Source organism: Nannizzia gypsea, genomic scaffold (assembly GCF_000150975.2).
Source record: "Nannizzia gypsea CBS 118893 supercont1.3 genomic scaffold, whole genome shotgun sequence".
NCBI classification, from domain to species: domain Eukaryota; kingdom Fungi; phylum Ascomycota; class Eurotiomycetes; order Onygenales; family Arthrodermataceae; genus Nannizzia; species Nannizzia gypsea.
Window position 1 is genome coordinate 3,074,442 of NW_003345199.1, and position 19,359 is coordinate 3,093,800.

A 19,359-nucleotide genomic window follows, 5' to 3' on the forward strand; every position below is an offset into this window, starting at 1 on the left:
TGGGGTAGTTATTCAGTGTGCATACGAAACCAGTGAAGAGGCTTCCATTGGCCCATGAAAGTTGACTGAAGTTCGGTTGTTGTCGAAGCACCGTAATACCAGTCAGGATTAAAACCCTGACATGCATTATACGCTCCAGCACGGGCAGTCTGTTAATACTTATATCACTGGATCCCCGCCTCCCCTTGGTTGACTGCCTGACTTCTTCTCTGATCTCCTATTGATATCAGAAATTATCAACTGAGCAGGATAACTTGATTAAGATGGACTCGTCCAGCCCACTGCCTCTAATCGGGGAACTTCAAGGGAAATGGATTATCTCATTTATTATCACAGTCATTGCAGCATACGTGAGAAGGATTCTGTTATTTGGTTCTCACATCACAATTTCTGAAGGTTACCCAGACACTGAACGATCCTCCCCGGCTGACCAGTTTTAATGAATCTAGATTTCTCTGGTTGCAGCGTACCGCCTGATGCTACATCCTCTTGCGAAATACCCCGGACCGTTCTGGAACAAGCTGTCAGACTGGCCCTTTTTCTTTGAAGTCATCGGTGGTGACCATCATCTGGAATGCCTAAGACAGCATGAAATCTATGGTATGCTGAATATAGACAACGGTAGAACAAGAAGAATCTAACAAGATTCTCGGACCTCGTAGGCCCAATAGTGCGTACTGGCCCCAATAAATTGTCAGTCAACAGTGCATCTGCTATGCGACAGATATACCACCGCAGCGCAAATGTCCAGAGAAGCGACTGGTATCTAACTTTATATGCTTCTGCTTCATACGCTCACAACGTTCACTCCGAGACCAACAAGAAGAAACACAGCGTCCGGCGCCGCGTGATGGAGCAAGCATTCTCAGATGCTGCTCTAAGATCTTCCGAAGAATTCATCGTTGAAAATATCAAAACATTCTGTGACCAGTTGAGCAAAACCGCCGCGTCTCCCGGAGAATGGGGGACCCCTCAGAATATGGACCATTGGTGTACGTATCTTAGCTACGACATCATGGGGGATTTGGTATTCAATACGAAGTTCAACTGTCTTATAAGCGAGGACAATAGATATGTTCCCGAGCTGCTCATTACTGCAACTCAGTTTCTATACAATGTTAGCCCAAGCAAACTAATTCTCGCCGTTACAATGTATTGAAACTAACCATATTTCTGATAGCTCGGCTACCTACCATTTGTGAGGTTTGTTCGACCTTTACTTGGAACCAAGATAATGGAAGTCCTTGGTGGACAGTTGGCGCGAGACGGGAGGCGTTATAATGAATATGGCGCCGAGCAGATGAGCAAACGCCTCCAGGCCACTGAGATAAACGATCCAGATTTCCCCAAAAAAGACCTGATGCATTATTTAATCAATGCAAAGGATCCAGAAACCGGCCAGGGGCTTACTGGTGGCGAACTCGCTGCCGAGTCTAGTCTTCTGATAGCAGCAGGATCTGATACAACATCTACAGCACTATCTGGCGCTATCTTCTACCTTATTCACAACCCAGAATGCTTAGAGAAAGCGAGGACTGAAATCCAATCCGCCTTTAGCTCAGCGGAGGAGATTCGTGGTGGAACCAAGCTCAACGGCCTCACCTACCTGCGAGCAATTATTGATGAAACACTAAGACTCAGCCCCTCAATACCAAGTAACTTGATGGTGGAAACATTGCCTGGAGGAATCACTGTCGATGGAAATTACATCGCAGAAGGGATGACGTTTGGAGTCTCACCATATGTCCTCCATCGCAATGCACAGTATTTCCCGGACCCTTACGTTTTTCGGCCCGAGCGATGGATTGGGACTGATAAACCATGTTTAGTTGTCTCTAAGGGTGAAAAGAGCACAATTGAAGACGCCTCCAACGCAAGATATGCCTTTTTCGCTTTTAGTGCAGGGCCTCGAGGCTGTATGGGGAAGAATTTGGCCTACCTCGAACTCCTGATGACTCTTGCAACGCTGATCTTTAATTTTGATATGCGAATTATTCTAAGTGATAAGTTAGAAGGGAAGAATGATATTCAAGTGGCTGCCAGAAAACATCCAGGTCGATGGAGGAAAGACGAATATCAGTTGAAAGATCATTTTGTGCCGGAAAAGCAGGGGCCAATCGTCCAGTTCAGAGAGAGAACTCAGAGGATTCACCAAGTGAATGGTGCCTGAGCGCACAGAGTGAAACTCAAAACGAGGGACCTCTCTGCATTTGCAAATTTGCCTATTGATATGGAAAGGCGTTCCTTTCAATATACACCGTTATCCGAGCTTTGTTCTCCGTGTATGTAACTCTTTCTAGTTACGATATAACCGAAACATTTATGAAGGCCGTTAGCGAATATAGAATTACATATTCTATACTTTTGTCAGACCTTATTGACGGCCTGAAGAGGTCACAGGCCTTGATAAATGTGCAGCCAGCCGAGATGCCCACGGAATACATATGTTGTGGTGAGATAACCAGTCCCTCCAGAGCCTTATACAATGATTAATATACGCACGCCATTTGAGACTTCTCATGCAATAGGCTGTATGGCCAATTCTGGATCGAACTTCTCCATTACTCCCTGATTTCTCTTACTTTATGGGTGAAAAAGTATTTGCATCTAGTGTTGAACACGGAGCAAATTCTACTAGCAGACTTCTTGGTCTTACCAGAATTCTAGGATTCTAATATTGGTCATCTACTATGCCCCATATATGCATGCTGCCACTAGCAGCATTGAATGTGCCCGAGGTTAACAAGATCCAATTTTAGTACTCCGTCGGCTTTTAGAGATGAATACAACTCCCTCTTCACAAAGTGCTAGTTCATGACTGGAGCTCCTGTTTGGTGAGTAGATTAACCAAGTAACACTGGTGATCGACGGGTTTATCTTATATCGAATCTTAACTTATCTCCCGGTTTGCGCCTTTGGAGTCTCTCTGCTTTCAAAAGTTAGCTCTTCCTCCATGTACCACAGGTTTCGGGTAATCCTCCCGCACTCTTAACTAACGGTGGAAAGTGGCCCTTCTTTCCTCAGCTTTCATTCTCTGGCTGCAATTTGTCAGGAGAGTCACCCATCCACTTCCCTCACGCGATATACTATTGTCTTTTGAAGAGGTGAGCGCACGAGTTACATGTCAAACTTGTGCAAAGTTCAGTTGCAATCTCCGCTGGCGGTGTAACATATCCGTTTATTTATATTAACCAGTGGTGTGTTGTGCAACTGCCGATGATTGCGTCTACCGAGGATATCATGAAAGAAGATGTGCAACCAACACAATATACGATACCTCAGACATCATAACATATGAGCTAGGTAAATGATCGAAATGTCTCATGTTGTTTGCCTAACAAGTGATCTCAGCAAAAGTGTTGGTGGTAGTAGTGTCCTGGATACATTTGGATACGCAATACTACCAGCTACCCATTTGAGAGCCTTACCAAATTGCGCAAGAGAACAATTATCATATACTTTGTCATCCAGGCAAGATCACTTATGGACGTATCCCTAAGTCGGGATATCAGGAAGTTAACCAATGGAATACTGAAATCCTTAACCAGGCAATCCCTCTCTGCCGTTGGCTGACTGGGGTTCGTTTAATATCCTTATCCCTCTATTCTTCCCGGAATCTCTTCAATGAGCAATATCCGCTAGCCAAGTCACACCCCTAAGGAAGGAAACGCTACCTGTTAATCATTTGGATATCTTCTATGGCTATATCTTCTAGATATGGTCTCTTATTTATCGTTGCTCTTATCAAGATACTAGCAACTGCCAAAAATGATATCTGACCCTTCGAAGGCTGTGCCGAATTTTTGCTCTGGTATCTACAAACATGTATAACCCACATGTTCATGTTTTTGCACATGCTTCGCTGCCGATAGAAATGTTATGTGACGGATCAGTGGTGACGCCAGTGGCGTCTCGATACCCAGACGATTGGTTTATATCCGATATATCTCCCACGATTCACCCTAAAGAGTTACATCGACAACTTCCGTATGAGTTCTATACCGTGTTGGTGCCAGCGTATTCTGCTCCTGCTGTCCAACAAAGTAATTTGGCCCAGGATGGCGAGCCGATCGTAGACTGGTTTGTGGACCCTGAGAAGGCATAGAGCATCCGTGGTATCCTATAACCTGACTGTACCAGGCTCATGTGGTTTGCTCTAGCGTACACCTGCGGCAGTTACCCAGGTAAGGTATCATTTATGCAGCATGAGGTGCAACCCTCGTGATAATGAGGAAGACAAGTTCCGGTTATTACGCCTCTACAGTGTCAGATAGGGCCAGTAGAGATGCCAAAAATCACTATATAAGCCATGGAGATTACCCTAGGCGTCTGAGTAGAGCATCATTTTCTATACAGCATCAACTGAACATCGACTGTGACCTACGTGATTATGGGGTTTTTCCGCATTTTATTTTCGCTCTCCCTTTGTGCCTTATCTCTGGCCATTCCCTCTAAGCTAATTGGCCTCGAGAATACCAAGGATGTCATTCCTAATTCCTACATTGTTGTGATGAAGAGTGCTGTCTCGGAGGCTGAATTCCAAAGCCACCAGGCTTGGGCATCCAAAATCCACAGCCGTAGCTTAGGCAAGCGAGATGGAGTATTGGATGACTTTGGTGGTCTAAAGGCGACCTTCCAGTTCGAGGGCCTCAAGGGCTATAGTGGCGCCTTCGACAAAAAGACAATTGAGCTGATTACCAGAAACCCTGCGGTACGTGGCTGAACAATTCATTAAGTTGTGTGTGTGCTTATGTTTGACTACGCCCAACCAAACAGGTCGACTATGTTGAAGTAGACCGTGTGGTTAAACTAGATGCCATCTCCACCCAACGCGATGCACCATCATGGGGACTTGGACGAATCTCACATAGGAGAGTTGGCAGCGCTGACTATGTGTTTGATGATAGCGCCGGGAGTGGCATTACCATCTATGGCGTTGATACCGGCATCGATATTAGACACCCTGAATTTGGTGGCCGTGCAGCATGGGGAACAAATACCGTTGACGATGAAGATACGGACCAAAATGGCCATGGCACTCATACTGCCGGAACATTTGGAGGCGCAACGTATGGTATTGCTAAGAAAGCAAACATCGTTGCTGTCAAGGTACTCAATGCCCAGGGCACGGGGACTACCAGTGGTGTTATCCAAGGTATCCAGTGGTGTACCGACCATGCTGGTAGAAATGGCTTGAGAGGCAAAGCAGCCATGAACTTGAGTCTGGGTATCCGCGGGTCTACTATCTTTAACCGAGTTGCGGAGGCAGCTCAGGCGTCCGGTATATTCCTGGCTGTGGCAGCTGGGAATGATGGAGTAAGCATGTCATTTTTTGCTCTCACCCGGCTGGGTAGGCTAGGGGGCTAATGTATTTGAAAGACCGACGCGGGACAGTTCTCCCCAGCTTCCGCAAGAGGTGTCTGCACTGCTGCCGCTACCAACTCTCAAGATGCGGCAACATCCTGGTCTAACTATGGATCTGTTGGTATGTCTAGTTTCCCGCTGAAATTATGATACATGGCTTTTTGAGGGCTCAAAAGGCTTACGGTCCTTAAAACATAGTTGCAGTATATGGCCCTGGAGCCGATATAGTTTCTGCATATCCCAATGACGACACGGCGACTTTGTCCGGGACCTCGATGGCTTCTCCTCACGTCTGTGGGGTTGGGGCTTATTTGATGGCGCTGGAGGGGATTGGCCCCGATACAGTCTGTGATCGCATCAAGCAACTGGCATCGGAGAGCGTTACGAACCAAAAACCAAACACAACTAAAAAGTTGCTCTATAATGGCAGCGGCGCATAACTACTTTATCAAGGTAGGTGGCGCCAAGCTGACCGGCAGACAGCCGGCGATATGAACAGTTTCCATACACCCTTCTGCCAAGTAGGATGGTACTTGCAAGCTCGCTGTGATGATTCACGTTATATTTTTGGGTCCTGGAGGAAACACTTACACTATCAAGTGGAAGTAGAAGTAGTGATGCGGCATCAGGCCACACAGCTAATTAACGAATTTGGGGTTTTACCGCGTATCTTCAGATAACATATCAATTTCCCCGTAGATGTTCTATTCTTGTCATAATTGTAGCTTTACGGTGTATTGTCATCAGGCTCTTCCTCAGGCTCCAGTAGATAGGATCATCCATATCCGTAGGTGTTCAGCAAAGACCGGGCTATGGATGCCGCCAAGTTCCCTATGATTTCGTCATCCAAGTCGTATAACCTGTGCAACCCCAGCAGCTGAAGGTAAGGCGTCATACAAAATGTACTGGCATACCGTCTTCATGCTCCGGACAACTCATCGTCGCGCGTTATTTCCGCTTTCCTCTCTTTGCACTGATCATTAGTGCGCAAGATGCTCATCGACTGACCCCTTGTAGATTTTGCTGATGTTGTTTTTGTCTTTGTTTTTTCTGTGACGTATTAGTCATCAGATAACACGTGAGATTAACGGATTAATAAATATCCGATAAATGTTTGCCCGGGCCCCGTTCATCCCCGCATTCCCCAGCCCGTATTCTGGAGCCAGATATTTTGTCTCATGCTGAAGCTCCTTGAGAGAGAAATAACCGGGGCCGCGTGTGGCTTTCCCGCCACTCCTGAGTTTCACCAGCGTCTCTGGCAGTCACGCTACCCTCAGACGCGATCTTGCATCCATCCTGTACCTGTATATCAACCAGTCAAGGACGCCTTTTCTCCGAGAAGCAAACAACGCATGTTACTCCGTATTGCAAGCTGGATGTTTCAACGTCGACGTCGACGTGAAGTTGTTTGGAGGAAAAGCGACGCCTTCACCTGCAACTATCCTGGACTTATCGACTGCAACGCTGGCCCACCGAGCTAGTTAAAACTCAGTATTTCGACAATTCATCGTCTTCTGGTGGAAAGCCTCAGGGGCAAGACAGCCAACGATAGGGCGTTTCTTGGCTATCCAGGGCTGGCGCTGGGTTGAACGCGACCAACGAAAATCTCCGGTGCATCAGACCAAAATTACTCCGTAGGAGGATTTCAGGATGATGAGTTAGCGAATCGGCAGAGTGGAACTCTCAAACCGACTCCTAAAAGCTTGTTGTTGTATTACGCTCAAGGGCAGGCTGAGCACCTCAGCGAAATGAGGAACAGCTTGAAAAATAGGACCTGACGTGCCTGCCGCTATGTTGCTTTGAAACCATTTTCCAGAACCTTGCATGACAGACACGGTTCTTATGCCATATTGTTCTCTCTGGTTTGATTACGGTTGTTTATCTGTGGAGTCAGCAGAAGATCGGCACGTCGGTCTTTTAAAAAGACTCGTGATGGATATTCATGACGCCCCAGTTCGTGCTTCTTCCACCCAGGCATGTTCGTCGCTATGTTGCGCTTGCTTGCATGTGTGGTTGACAAGTGACGTCTTGTCTTGCTTTTTGCATGTTCAGCTGTGCGCGGCCTTGCCGTATGCCGCGCGATCGTCATACAACCTTTGATATTGTAACCACTTCTCTAAGGAATGCCCGAAGATAATCCTCCGGCATGGGGCAAAACGGCTGGCTGCGGCAGAGGTGCGCCTTGTTCCTGCTTCTGCTTCTGGCGTCATATCTCCTCAGTTGTCGAGGCTACCAGAAGTATTTAACCCCATATGTGAGGGTGAGTGCTTCATATGGCATCATAACCATATGAATTAGAGAGTGCTTTCCGTCTATTGGCGCTCCTTACGGAGTAAAGATATGTGTTAGACAAGGGCCCCGTGCCTCCTGAAATAGAATCACAACACAATACCCGTGTTTGGCGTAAATGGAAACACCATGTGGGCGCATTACTCTTCATAATGTGGTCAAAACTTAGCGTACGGAGTGCCCTCTGGTCCATTTCAGTCTCTCAGACAGTCTTCTCCACTCCGAAAGGAGAGGAACCTTATTCATCACAGCAGATGTTCTTTTTCTCCCGCTGATCGGCAAATCCGAAGCATACGCGTTACTATAAGTACTAGGCTTCGTTCCATCGCATCTGCTAGAGTTTTGTGTTTCTCTACGCAGAAAACCTCAGGCACTGGTGTCTGGTTCTTTACGACCGTTATACCTCCCTTTTTTTCCTTCAGGCATCCAATTCCACTCCTCTTGTAATCATGCAGTCCCTTTTGGTGCTTGCCACGCTCCTCGGCTCGGCACTGGGCGGTGCTATTCCTTCCCAGAGCGCAAACTACAATGGATACAAAGTCATGCGTGTATCCGGAGATGACACTAGCAAGATCTCTCACATAGTCTCCAAGCTGGGCCTGGAGACTTGGAAGTTCCCTAAGGCCGCTAATGCAAATGTTGACATTGTCATTCCTCCTAAGAAGATTGCCGAGTTTGAGAAGATGTCCCACGCTGCCGGTCTCAAGAAGCAGGTCATGCATGAGAACCTAGGGAACTCTATCAAGTCCGAGATGTCATTCCGCCCCTACACCTGTGAGTTACTATTTCCTGTGTTGAATTGAATCAACAAATTCGGTGACTTACATTGAGTTTTTGCAGACGGTGGTGCCAATGATACTTGGTTCCAATCGTACCACAAATACGAGGACCACTTGAAGTTCATGAAGGACTTCCAAAGTGCTCATGCTGAGAATGCTGAGATTGTCACTTCTGGGAAATCTCATGAAGGCCGTGATATCACCGGTGTCCACGTCTGGGGAAGCGGTGAGAAAGGATCCAAGCCAGCTGTTGTGTTCCACGGAACTGTCCATGCTCGCGAGTGGATCACTACCATGGTACGCTAACCCATCTCTTCAACAATAGAAGAACCATTGCTAACTTTATATCTACTATTAGACTGTTGAGTACATCCTTGCCCAGCTCTTTGAGGACAAAGAAGCTGGAGCTGCTCTTCTTGAGAAATTTGACTTCTACATCTTCCCAATCGCTAACCCTGACGGTAAGCATTACTTCCATCCATGGCCTTACCTATGCATAGTTACTAATCTCACCTAGGCTTTGTTTTCACCACCGAGAGCGACCGCATGTGGCGCAAGAACCGTGAGCAGAACGAGAAAGGCTGCTACGGCACTGATCTCAACCGTAACTGGCCCTACAAGTGGGAAGGAGATGGCTCTACCACCGATCCATGCTCTGAAACTTACCGAGGTATGTACACCATGCCACTGGGTTTTATACTTATTGTCTATGCTAACCCGCGGATAAGGACCTTCCCCCGGCTCTGCTCCCGAGACCAAGGCTAGCACCAGCTTCATCAAAAGCCTTGCCGATGGCGCTGGCGTCAAGATGTTTGTCGACTGGCACTCATACTCTCAGCTCTTCATGACCCGTATGTTTACACCGTATAAAACATCCCTGGCGAATCTACCGTACTAAATTATATGGTCAAATAGCATACGGATACAGTTGCTCTGCTCGTGCACCAAACGACGATGTCCTCCAGGAAATGGCAAGCTCCTTTGCCGATGCTGTCAAAGCTGTCCATGGAACCAGCTTCACCACTGGACCCATCTGCAGCACCATCTACCAAGCCAACGGTAACTCTGTCGACTGGGTTCTCGATGAGATCAAGGGTGAGACTGCCTTCGCTGCCGAACTGCGTGACACTGGTATGTACGGCTTCGTCCTACCCCCAGACCAGATCATCCCAAGTGGTGAGGAAACCTGGGCGGGTGTCAAGGCTATGTTCAGCAAGCTAAAGTAAGCTGCTTTCGGTCACGCTACTTTAAAAGGGTGGTCCTGGGACTACTCTGCACTGTTTGTTCATATAATATCTTACTTCCTGTACATAGTTGTGAAATATATATACGCTGCTACCTTGCAGTGGCTGCCCTTTATCTTAGTAGCTTAATCGTGCCCATCAGCCCCTTTCTTCTGCCATCTATCGTCAATTGCCGTCTAAACTTCCCTATATCTCTCTCATGCAAGGGGCGCTTAATCCACCACGTGACCGATCTCATCGACCAAAGCGATCGCTCTAAACAGTAGCTTAGTTCAGCCCTACGTCAAACCCGCTTCGTCCCCTTGCAACAACAACCCCAACACTCGATATCTTTTGCTCATGCTGAGAGCCAGTGCACACGACTAGGGTCTGCAGTACAGACCCCATGTATCCTAATGGAGCCCGCCGCCGTAGGGCCTACCACCTCGCGCTTTCGAGAAACCTCGGTTGCCGCTCGCCCATCGCAGTCCGATGAAGCCAACGCTCCCCGCATCGCACACACGCTGACAGCTTGCATACGGTGCAAACAGGTAACGGCCATCGCATCATTTGCTTTTTTATCATACATAGCCCTTTATTCCCCTTCATTCCAGGGAGCATTCGGATTTTGTTGGAGACTAATACGATTAGTTCCGTGGCTAATGTGTGTTCATTTGTAGAGGAAATCCCGATGTGATCCAGGCATTCCCCGATGCGAGCCATGTAAGAGAAGCAATTCAAAATGCGAATACTATGACCACGCCAAAGAAACCACCGTATCGCGTGCATATATTCTAGAACTACGAGAGAAAATCAGAAAGCTCGCTCGCGAGCTCGAGGAGCTTGAAGATGAAGCCGACAGGGCCCCCGACGCAGAGGCAATGGCGCGCGGAGCTGGGCTTATCAAATTCAAGGAGACAGATGAATCTAGGTTTTTGGGGCCGTCGAGCGGCATTGCCATTACCCGGTTCGTGATGGATATGGCAAAGCAGAATACTGGCTCCAAATCCATAAAGGAGGTGGTGAATGAGAATACCGCGCAACAGATAAAGTCGGTCTTTGACATCGAAAGCCAAAAGCCAACTTCAAAGGTTTATCCTATGATCAGTTCCGTTGCTGAGCCGAACCTGCCTCCTCGTGAACTCACGAATAAACTTATTGATATCTTTATAGCGAGGGGTGAGCTTGTTTGCAGTTCAAGGTTTTTGGATATTGTGAAGCTAATTCATTCTGTACAATAGCTCAATATATGGTTCCCATACTGCATGAACCAACTTTCCGCTCTGATGTCGATATTGTTTTTAATGGATCTCAAGACCCATGCCGGAACTTTCAATTGCGCCTCGTCATCGCCATTAGCATGCAGAGAGTCAGCACGCAGTATGCTGGGTTGGCTGACAGTTATTACCTAGCCGCACTCCCGTATTTTGACGGATGTTTGGCCAAGATGGACATTTCTACATTGCAATGTTGTGCCCTCATGGCCTTATATTCTCTTCTCACGCCAACAAGAACAGCGGCATATTGGGTGGTTGGGATCGCAGCCAAGTTATGTCAAGACCTCGGCATATCCGATGAAGAGACCATCACCAGAGGCTCAAATGGAGAACAACTTAACTGTCTTGAAATAGACATGCGAAGGAGGTTGTTTTGGATTATAACGTCTATGGAATACGGCCTTGCTCATAGTCTTGGCCGCCCGAACTCGTTCTGCGTGAGCCATGACCATATCAATGTCAACTTCTTCCAAATCTGTGACGACCGCTATATTACACCAGGCGGCATATTACCCGGAGCGCAACCAATAATGAAAAAATGCATTGCGATTCATTTCTTTAAAATGAGACTCCTGCAAGCCGAAATTCGACGCAAGCTGTACCTTTGCAAACGACCAGCCCCATTAGACGATAGAGACCCATGGTTCACACAGATGACAGAGAAGATGGACCGATGGGTTGAATCCTGCCCTAAAAATGATGAAGGTAGTGGCTTTAGCCAGATGTGGTGAGTTTTCTTTTAGTAAGAGTCGTTGACTCCATGACACCGTCTAAGTGATATAATTAGGTTCCAAGGCAGACGCAACACGATGATCGTGTTCATGTACCGCCCATCTCCACAGATTCCGGAGCCGTCACTCTATGCCGCTCAAAAATGCTACGACGCTTCGGTCTTTAACGTCAAGATACAGCGTGAACAGGTTGCCACCGGATCGATCGATCTGACATGGATATTCACACAATCGGTATTCATGGCACTAAACACAATTTTATGGTCACTTTCCTACCCTGAAATCCGAAGGGAACACCCCGTCGAAGATGTAATAGGCGAGATCCGCCTTGCGATGGAAATTCTTGCCATTAGTTCCGAACGTTGGCCAGGAGTTGAATCTGCCCTTGAGCTCTACAAAAGTCTTATCTCAGGCTGCCTCAAAGCCTATGCAACGGATGAATCCTACGTGGTCCATTCACCGCCATCCAATCGTCCTTCTCCAGCCCCTAGCTCTGATTTTGCAACACCCCCTCCCATGGTCCATTCACCCAACACAGCAGCTACCGTCCCATCTCCTATATCTCAACCCAGGGCCACACCAAACCGACTTAGCTCAAGCCCATATGAACCTGCACATTCTCGCGCGTCTTTTGAAACGGCAAGGCTCCACCCTGGGCAGATAAAGCTCGAATCCACAACTCCTCCGCCGCCTTCTCATGCAACAATATCAACAATACCCTACGAGCTTGCCCCACCACAGCAAGTCACATACACGAACGGGAACGGATCGAGCATCGATCCCAACTCTAGCAGCCCGGCTCTGCCATTCTCATCTCCTGTGATTAATTCACTCGCACGATGTGACCTTAGCCCTACCCCAACAAACAACTTTGACCCAAGTTCATTTCACAATAATTTTCCTTCAATTGTGCCTGGACTGCACCATTGGGATCCTAATTACACTACAGCGTCCACAACGGCCAGTTATCTTACCTACCCTGGTGCACCAATCGACCCCATGTCGTGGGTAGGCACTATTGGCGACCAATACTCCCAATTCTTCAACCAGCCATACCAATCTAGTATTTTCAGAGATCGAAGACTGAGCTATGAGGAACATGCAGAGCTGATGGATACCCTTGGCCATGATCTACCGGATATTTCACAACTGGTCGAAGAAACAGCTACATTTTACACTCCCAGCATGGTACCTTAATACAACACTGCGCTGGCATCCCTTCAATCTACCACTCTACATCTATTTCTCGTTATTTTTATTTTCCCGGTTTTATATTTTTTTTCTCATATTATAACAAGCGATGTTTACATCAAGATGGATGAGTTATTATATATTTGGTTTTTGGTATAAGTCTGGGCCTGGGCTTCCTGTTATTACCTCTCTCATTTTCGGAAACTGAGAAAAATTATTTCATCAATATCTATCCTATCCATATACCCCAGAGAAGCAGGATAGCCTCGTATTTCTGTCCTTACCCTCAAGGTCTACGCAAGATTCTTAAGTGAGCTGAAGGTTTTGCCTAGTTTAATCCTTCTATGGGCATTCTAATGGTACTACCGGTATATTTCGTTGATCTATTATACCCCCTTCGTCATACCCAACAATTGAACGCTGCTCTGTCTAGGTACTGCAATATTCAAATCTTGGTGTAAATTTTTTAGTTTCCAGAGTTTGAATCATTTTTTGGCCACAATAGAAAATAACAGGATATTTCATTCAAAGCAAAAATACAGTATATCACCCAGATGATGGGTTGGTTTGTTAATTTCTTTGGAAATACACACATATGTACGTTAGTTGTGCTTACGATACACGGATTATTTGGCCTGTCAAACCAAACGGCCAAACCCCGTTTCATCAACTCAGGTTGCTCGCCCTCAAACATCTCTCCGAGTAAGAAAATGAAAAAGAGCAACAGATGGGGCAAAACAAACAATGTCAGGAACAAGAAGTATTATGAGGGGTGCTCCTGAGAGTGAGCCTATTGTCACTCTACCCTTCACCACGTTATGGGGAGTTGGAATCGAACCTGAAAAATGTCGCCATGTGAAGGCAAGAGTAAGAATATAGGAACGAAAAGAAGGCAGCGGAAGCAAGAGGAAAGCAGATAAAAACGACAAGAACCCAATATACCACCGTCCTGTTGAATCTCCGGAAACACCACGAAGTAGAAAGGAAGAATCAATGAACATCTAACGCCGTTTTGACCGAAGCGGGTATATCCTGTACCACTATGCAAATTTGAAGAATTAAGGAGTTTTAAGTCCAAGGTGTCACGAGAAGAAATGTGGAAAGGGGGGTAAGAGACATGTAGTCCTGTGGTTTGCACCGAGATGTGTTTGGTGTGGAAAGAACTATACCGAACCGTTAAAGCTGTTGAGGGTGAGTAGCTGGGAGAGTAAAGTTAAAATGGGTCAGAATCTGTTACCCTGCATAGATGCATGAATGCGTCATTCGAAAAGGGCTGATTCAGACAAGTTGAGCCACAGGTCGTTGTTGATTGTTTGGGACTATTGTCATCGGGCACCGATGCCAAACATTCCAACACCATAACTGCCGCCTCGCTCAAAAGGCGGAGGGCCTCCTGTTGCATGTTCTTGCTATAATACTGGTAAGTAAACGATACCAAGAGTACTAGAAACATGGGATATTCCTGGATAGGGTGGGTATTCATTATGCAGGAAGAACGAACCATCTTCTTTCGTTTTTTCTTGCCCACGCTGCTCCCATCGTCATCATTGGAGTAGATAGAACCTTCCAGGTCATCATCGTCAGGAAAGCCTTCACCATACCCGACAAAACTGCTGTCGTGATAGCTTCTCTTCCGGCCGGCTCGTTTTGGACGACCCGGATCGGCCACAGCTGTGGAGGAGGCGTGGGCGGCAGGTGTGCCGTTGCTCTGGGGAGTATGCTTGATGGAGCTGGTGGCTAGTTTTTTCGGTAATTGCTCAGCGGCATTTTTCGATGATTTCTCGTGGCCGAGTACGTCTTCCCAATATTCGTTTCTTGGGGTGATGCCTGGCTCCATTTTCATAGCTCTGAGCTGCTGTTTGTAGAATGCGGTATCCGGCTCCGCGATCGTTATTTCTTTGCCTGCAACCTTTTGGTTGTACCATTCTTCGTCGGGCCACATCATTAAATTCCGTAGTCCGCCAGGGGCACCCGGTTCTTGTTTAACGGGCTTATTTCTACCGGCCAGGCCCAAACCCTTGATCTTTCCTTCGTAAGACTTCCGTAGCCGATTTATCTTCTCACCTGTGATGGGGTCCGTGCGAGCTACCGATGCGGCTATAGGTCCTAGGCCGTAAAGTGATACGATATCAAACTTGGGAACTGGCAGAGTCGAGGTGTAGGCTGTCCGTGTTAATACATCATTATCCAATTCAAGTGCCAATATAGAAGGTAATCGAAAAATAAAAGAAAACAAAGGCACTTGAACAAGAAAAATCAGCAAGAAGAAGCCTTACTGGATTTGCAGAGGCCTATTGCCTCCCCAACGTCTCGCTGGAGAGACTCTAGACTTGGTTCTTCCGACAGGCCAGCTCCTTCTTTCAAGTCGATATCCATAGGATCATGATCATTACTATCGTTAGAGGATGATTTCTGCGTATCGATGCTCTTCTCGTTACTTTGGTGGTCATGCGCAAAACGTTTCGTGTCGCTTCCAAGTGTCTCGAAAGGGATCTTTCCATCAGCAAATGACGCGGCGATCGCCCCTGGGCCATCGGATCCATCTCTCACGAGCCCGCTAGTACTGCTGGCCGGAGTTGGGCAGGAGGTTGACGTCGTTACAGTCGACTGGGAGACTGAGTGTGGCTGCATGGCGACTGATGACGGAGGAGAAGAGAGGTTAGCCGACTGGGCGGCCGTATGGGCTGGAGACGTCGACTTTGTCGTGGACGAGCTTGATTCATAGTTCTGAGGACTGAAGGACATCAACAGGGTGAGATAGGGGACGGCAAAAGGCGCTTCAGCTGGTCAAACGGAAAGTGAACGCGGGCGTGGCTCCGACGAGCCTGGATGTGGCGATGATGGAAGGGATCGGGTCGGAGAGCAGACGAGGAAGAAGACGAGCGGGCGGCATGAGACGGCGGCGGCGGCGCGGCAGAAGAGGAGTAGCTGCCCGGACGAAGCGATCTAAGGCCCTTCTTCGTCTTCTTCGGCGAGCGTTTCGAGCAGGCGGCGGCGTCCAAGAGGTCGAGATCCTGCGGCGAGTTGCTGGTGAAGTCGAAAAGGTGCAGAAGTTGAAGAAGTTCGACGTTCTTCTCTTGGGGCGTGAAAAAGTTGGAGGCTTTGCTTAGTCAGAGCTTAGTCAGGACTTTCTTTTTACCTCATTTATTAAAAGATCCTGGCCTAGTTACATCGAAAACGTCGACGCGAGAGAAAGACAGGCAACTAAGAAACAGACAAAGATGAGAGACGCAGGCGGAGTTGAAGGCGAGTACAGAGACGAAAGTTGACGTTGCTTTGTGTGTAACTGCTGTGCTACAGTGGTGAAGCCTCAACCGCGTCCGCCAGCCCCGCCAGGTCGTCAAACCGCCATCCAAAGGCTACTTTTCCTCCCTCGAGATACTCGGACACATCGGTTCCCATGCTGCTCGATCCGCTGCCTCTCGCGATCCAGACGCTATTAAGACCCATCTTCTTCGCCGGCTCATGGTCGTGGTGCAGGCCCTGCGCGACATGAAGGATGTCCGCGGCCTCGATGCCAAACTCGGACTTGACGTGTGAAACCAGATACTCGAAGTTGCGCAGGTCTGGCTTGTACGATCCAACATCCTGTGCCGTGTAGATGGCGTCGAAAAAGGGCTCGTCCGGTGCTAGCCCCTCCCGCAGCCCTGCCATCGGCCCGGCCAGCGTGTTGGAGAAGGAGCTGCGGTCCACGTTCGACAGTGGGACGAGCTTGTACCCTTTCTGCTTCAGCCGGCGCATGGCGGCCACGGTGTCGGGAAAGGGGGGCCAGCGGCTGACACTGCTGCCGAATGCCGTTGATTCTTCTTCTAGGAGGTGTTCTGGTGTCGGGAGAGACTGTATCTCCCTTGCCAGACTCTCGTAAGCCGCCTTGGTAACCAAGTTGTAAGCTAGTCCGGGGTTACTCATTTGAACAGCTCGTTCATGTTTACTGTACAAGTCTCCAAGCTTCTTTCGATCGGTCTTCAGGAGATTGGAGTCATCCAACCGTTGGACTAGAGGCTTGAGGGCTTCGTAAACCCCGGTCTCCCAGTCGATCAGCGTGCCGAATATATCAAATGAAAGAAGACGGAACGAGCTCAAGGGGCGTTTGCTGTCCATTTTTGTTTGTATCAAGCGAAAACCCGTTTAAAAGAGTGGTTTGTTCTGTTCGATAGACAAAGGTTCTCTTTTCTGCGCCTCTTATACCTCTGCTCCTTGTTCTAATATGTTCTCTTGTATTCCCTCGGGTATTATCTAAAAACAAGCTAACGTGGGGGAGGGGATGGTATGAGCTTTTGATATAGGAGCGCCACCACCATTGTTTGTGCAGGTTCCCTTTCTTCTGAGTCATGTCATGTGGGGGGGCGATCCTTCTTGTTTATATAAACAAACTAACTATACCGAATCAAATCGGTTCTTTGCAAACAATATACCATTCACCTGTATTCAACCCATCTAAACAGAAACGTGCTGGTCGATGGTCTCGCTAACCGATTTCCAAGTAGCTCCAGCCGGCATGGAAATGACACGGCGCTCCTTCTTCTCTAACCCGACAAACTCCGGGGGAAGCACATTATCAAACGAATACCCCTTTTCGTTTCGCAGAGCCGCATCCACCGCTTCAGCAAACTTGGCTGGATGTGCTGTTGAAAGTGAGATGTGGAAGGTCTCTTCATTCCGAGAGATTGATCGCAACGATGCTGCAACTCCGATGGCGGAATGAGGGTCAAGAATGTATCCTCCCGTCTCTCCTCTAGTGCCGGCACTGACAGGGGCCTGGGGGAAGCAGGTCGAGTAAATCGATCGGATAGTATCAATGGTTTGCTCGTCAGATACCCGCTCACTTTCGAACTCTTGTTGAGCTGCCTGTAATATCTTCTCGTCAACCCCAAACCCTCCCTTGCTAGAGAGGTCTTGCAACCAGCCAAGTACAGTGTTGCCTGCGATTTTCCGCTTCTGGTCGATGTCTCCATGGCCGTAGACTTTGAAGGCAAGGAACCAAAGAAGTCGCTCAAAGTTGCTTGATACCAGAATATCCATAGCGGGACTCCACGTTTCCTTCACGGCAGAAGGGCTCTCTTGTGTCTTAGCCTGTGCTTGTTTCGTGTACTGGCCAGTTTTCAAGAATCTGTCAAGAATATCATTCTCATTGGTAGCAATAACCAACTTGTCGGCCGGAAGACCCATTTGTTTGCCAAACCATCCAGCCTAGAAAAGCGATATGCATGAGCGATTGAGTTGAGGGCGGTTCATATCAAAATTATGCAAAACTCACCAAGATATCACCAAAATTACCTGATGGCACCACAAACCGAATTGGCTTTCCCTGGACATAATTGGGGGATCGAATGAGGGAGAAATAAGAGTGGAAGTAGTAGGTTATCTGAGCAAGAATACGAGCCCAATTTATCGAGTTCACAGCAGCTAGTTTATGAGTTTTGTTGATTTCCGGATCGGCAAAAAGGGCCTTGACCATATCCTGGCAATCATCGAAAGATCCTGGGGCCATGCTATCAGTTAATGGAAATAAAATGGTACATGACGTTGCATTTTGGGCATACCTTCGATACTGATGTTATGGACATTTTCATCTAACACAGTTGTCATCTGTGCTTCCTGAATGGGTGACACTTTGCCCTTCGGATGCAGGATGAAGACAGAGGCATCTTTCTTCCCGCGTAGTCCATATATAGCGGCTGAGCCGGTATCTGGATACCTGTCAATACCCTTGTATTTATTTCCATGGGAAGCGTTCAAAAGATTGCATACCTCCACTCGTAGCTCCAACGACCACCAAATGGTGACGGTCCTTGCCAGTCTTTCCCTGAACGAAGGAATTTTTAGTTACCCAGCTCATCTCCAGAGGCGTTTTATATCTCTCCGCAGATGCAACTCACCTCATTCCGCCTCACAAGGAAGTATTCGAATAGATTTCCCAAGAATTGCAACGCCACATCTTTAAAGGCGAAGGTAGGCCCACAAAATAGTTCCAAAAGATATAATCGCTTTTGCTCGTTCAATGTGACTAGTGGAGTGATATCGGGAGTCCTGTCCGAACCATCTACATTAGCAACAGCCATTGAGTAGCAGTTTCTGCTTTAGTAATGACCGCACCTAAATGTCCCATAGCTGCGAGCTATTATATCCTTCAAATCATCCGACGGAACCTCCGATGGAGAAATGTACAACGACAGGATCTCAAAGGCCAGCTCCTGGAAGCTATAGTTCCGCCACTTTGTCTCCCAGTCTGCGGGCAGCGAAGGAATCTGTTCCGGGATAAAGAGGCCTCCGTCTGATGCGAGGCCCTTCAGGACGACTTCTTCAAAGGAAAACTGTTCAATTCAGCTGCGTCAGTTGGAGATTCTCGATAATAGGATTGTATAGCTTGGTAAGGCTTCATGCCTGCAGGGAAGCGCTGCGATATCGGTACATACCCCGTACGAGCCACCCCGAGAGCTCAAGTACTTCTGTGACGCCGTGGCAGCCATCGTTGCGTCCAAAAAGACAGGAATATATATCCCGC

The 19,359-nt window shown here is 47.8% G+C and overlaps 9 protein-coding genes across 9 annotated transcripts; 6 read left to right on the forward strand and 3 right to left on the reverse strand.

Annotated features, from left to right (window-relative positions):
* Nucleotides 1–263: 263 nt before the first annotated feature.
* On the forward strand, nt 264–2,170 carry MGYG_04591 (isotrichodermin C-15 hydroxylase; the record flags this gene model as incomplete). The annotated part of the gene is made up of 4 exons (XM_003174370.1): nt 264–350; nt 450–600; nt 663–1,117; nt 1,181–2,170. The coding sequence occupies 4 exons, from the start codon at nt 264–266 to the stop codon at nt 2,168–2,170; spliced, it is 1,683 nt and encodes a 560-aa protein (XP_003174418.1).
* A 1,653-nt stretch (nt 2,171–3,823) lies between these two features.
* On the forward strand, nt 3,824–4,274 carry MGYG_04592 (hypothetical protein; the record flags this gene model as incomplete). Its single annotated transcript, XM_003174371.1, has 2 exons — nt 3,824–4,080; nt 4,205–4,274. 2 exons carry the CDS (start codon nt 3,824–3,826, stop codon nt 4,272–4,274), a joined length of 327 nt encoding a protein of 108 aa, XP_003174419.1.
* Nucleotides 4,275–4,390: 116 nt separating this feature from the next.
* Nucleotides 4,391–5,804, forward strand: MGYG_04593 (alkaline proteinase; the record flags this gene model as incomplete). The annotated part of the gene is made up of 4 exons (XM_003174372.1): nt 4,391–4,711; nt 4,777–5,316; nt 5,380–5,485; nt 5,563–5,804. 4 exons carry the CDS (start codon nt 4,391–4,393, stop codon nt 5,802–5,804), a joined length of 1,209 nt encoding a protein of 402 aa, XP_003174420.1.
* Nucleotides 5,805–8,102: 2,298 nt separating this feature from the next.
* Nucleotides 8,103–9,658, forward strand: MGYG_04594 (carboxypeptidase A4; the record flags this gene model as incomplete). The annotated part of the gene is made up of 6 exons (XM_003174373.1): nt 8,103–8,427; nt 8,494–8,729; nt 8,791–8,893; nt 8,950–9,102; nt 9,161–9,283; nt 9,348–9,658. 6 exons carry the CDS (start codon nt 8,103–8,105, stop codon nt 9,656–9,658), a joined length of 1,251 nt encoding a protein of 416 aa, XP_003174421.1.
* A 413-nt stretch (nt 9,659–10,071) lies between these two features.
* Nucleotides 10,072–12,860, forward strand: MGYG_04595 (fungal specific transcription factor domain-containing protein; the record flags this gene model as incomplete). Its single annotated transcript, XM_003174374.1, has 4 exons — nt 10,072–10,206; nt 10,336–10,834; nt 10,897–11,659; nt 11,720–12,860. 4 exons carry the CDS (start codon nt 10,072–10,074, stop codon nt 12,858–12,860), a joined length of 2,538 nt encoding a protein of 845 aa, XP_003174422.1.
* Nucleotides 12,861–13,598: 738 nt separating this feature from the next.
* Nucleotides 13,599–13,859, forward strand: MGYG_04596 (hypothetical protein; the record flags this gene model as incomplete). The annotated part of the gene is made up of 2 exons (XM_003174375.1): nt 13,599–13,709; nt 13,734–13,859. 2 exons carry the CDS (start codon nt 13,599–13,601, stop codon nt 13,857–13,859), a joined length of 237 nt encoding a protein of 78 aa, XP_003174423.1.
* Nucleotides 13,860–14,179: 320 nt separating this feature from the next.
* MGYG_04597 (hypothetical protein) lies at nt 14,180–15,485 on the reverse strand (the record flags this gene model as incomplete). Its single annotated transcript, XM_003174376.1, has 3 exons — nt 14,180–14,263; nt 14,356–15,017; nt 15,131–15,485. 3 exons carry the CDS (start codon nt 15,483–15,485, stop codon nt 14,180–14,182), a joined length of 1,101 nt encoding a protein of 366 aa, XP_003174424.1.
* Nucleotides 15,486–16,148: 663 nt separating this feature from the next.
* Nucleotides 16,149–16,955, reverse strand: MGYG_04598 (haloacid dehalogenase; the record flags this gene model as incomplete). Its single annotated transcript, XM_003174377.1, has 1 exon — nt 16,149–16,955. The coding sequence occupies one exon, from the start codon at nt 16,953–16,955 to the stop codon at nt 16,149–16,151; it is 807 nt and encodes a 268-aa protein (XP_003174425.1).
* A 336-nt stretch (nt 16,956–17,291) lies between these two features.
* MGYG_04599 (threonine synthase) lies at nt 17,292–19,324 on the reverse strand (the record flags this gene model as incomplete). Its single annotated transcript, XM_003174378.1, has 7 exons — nt 17,292–18,044; nt 18,112–18,335; nt 18,398–18,544; nt 18,606–18,660; nt 18,734–18,884; nt 18,951–19,168; nt 19,271–19,324. The coding sequence occupies 7 exons, from the start codon at nt 19,322–19,324 to the stop codon at nt 17,292–17,294; spliced, it is 1,602 nt and encodes a 533-aa protein (XP_003174426.1).
* Between the last annotated feature and the right edge of the window lie 35 nt (nt 19,325–19,359).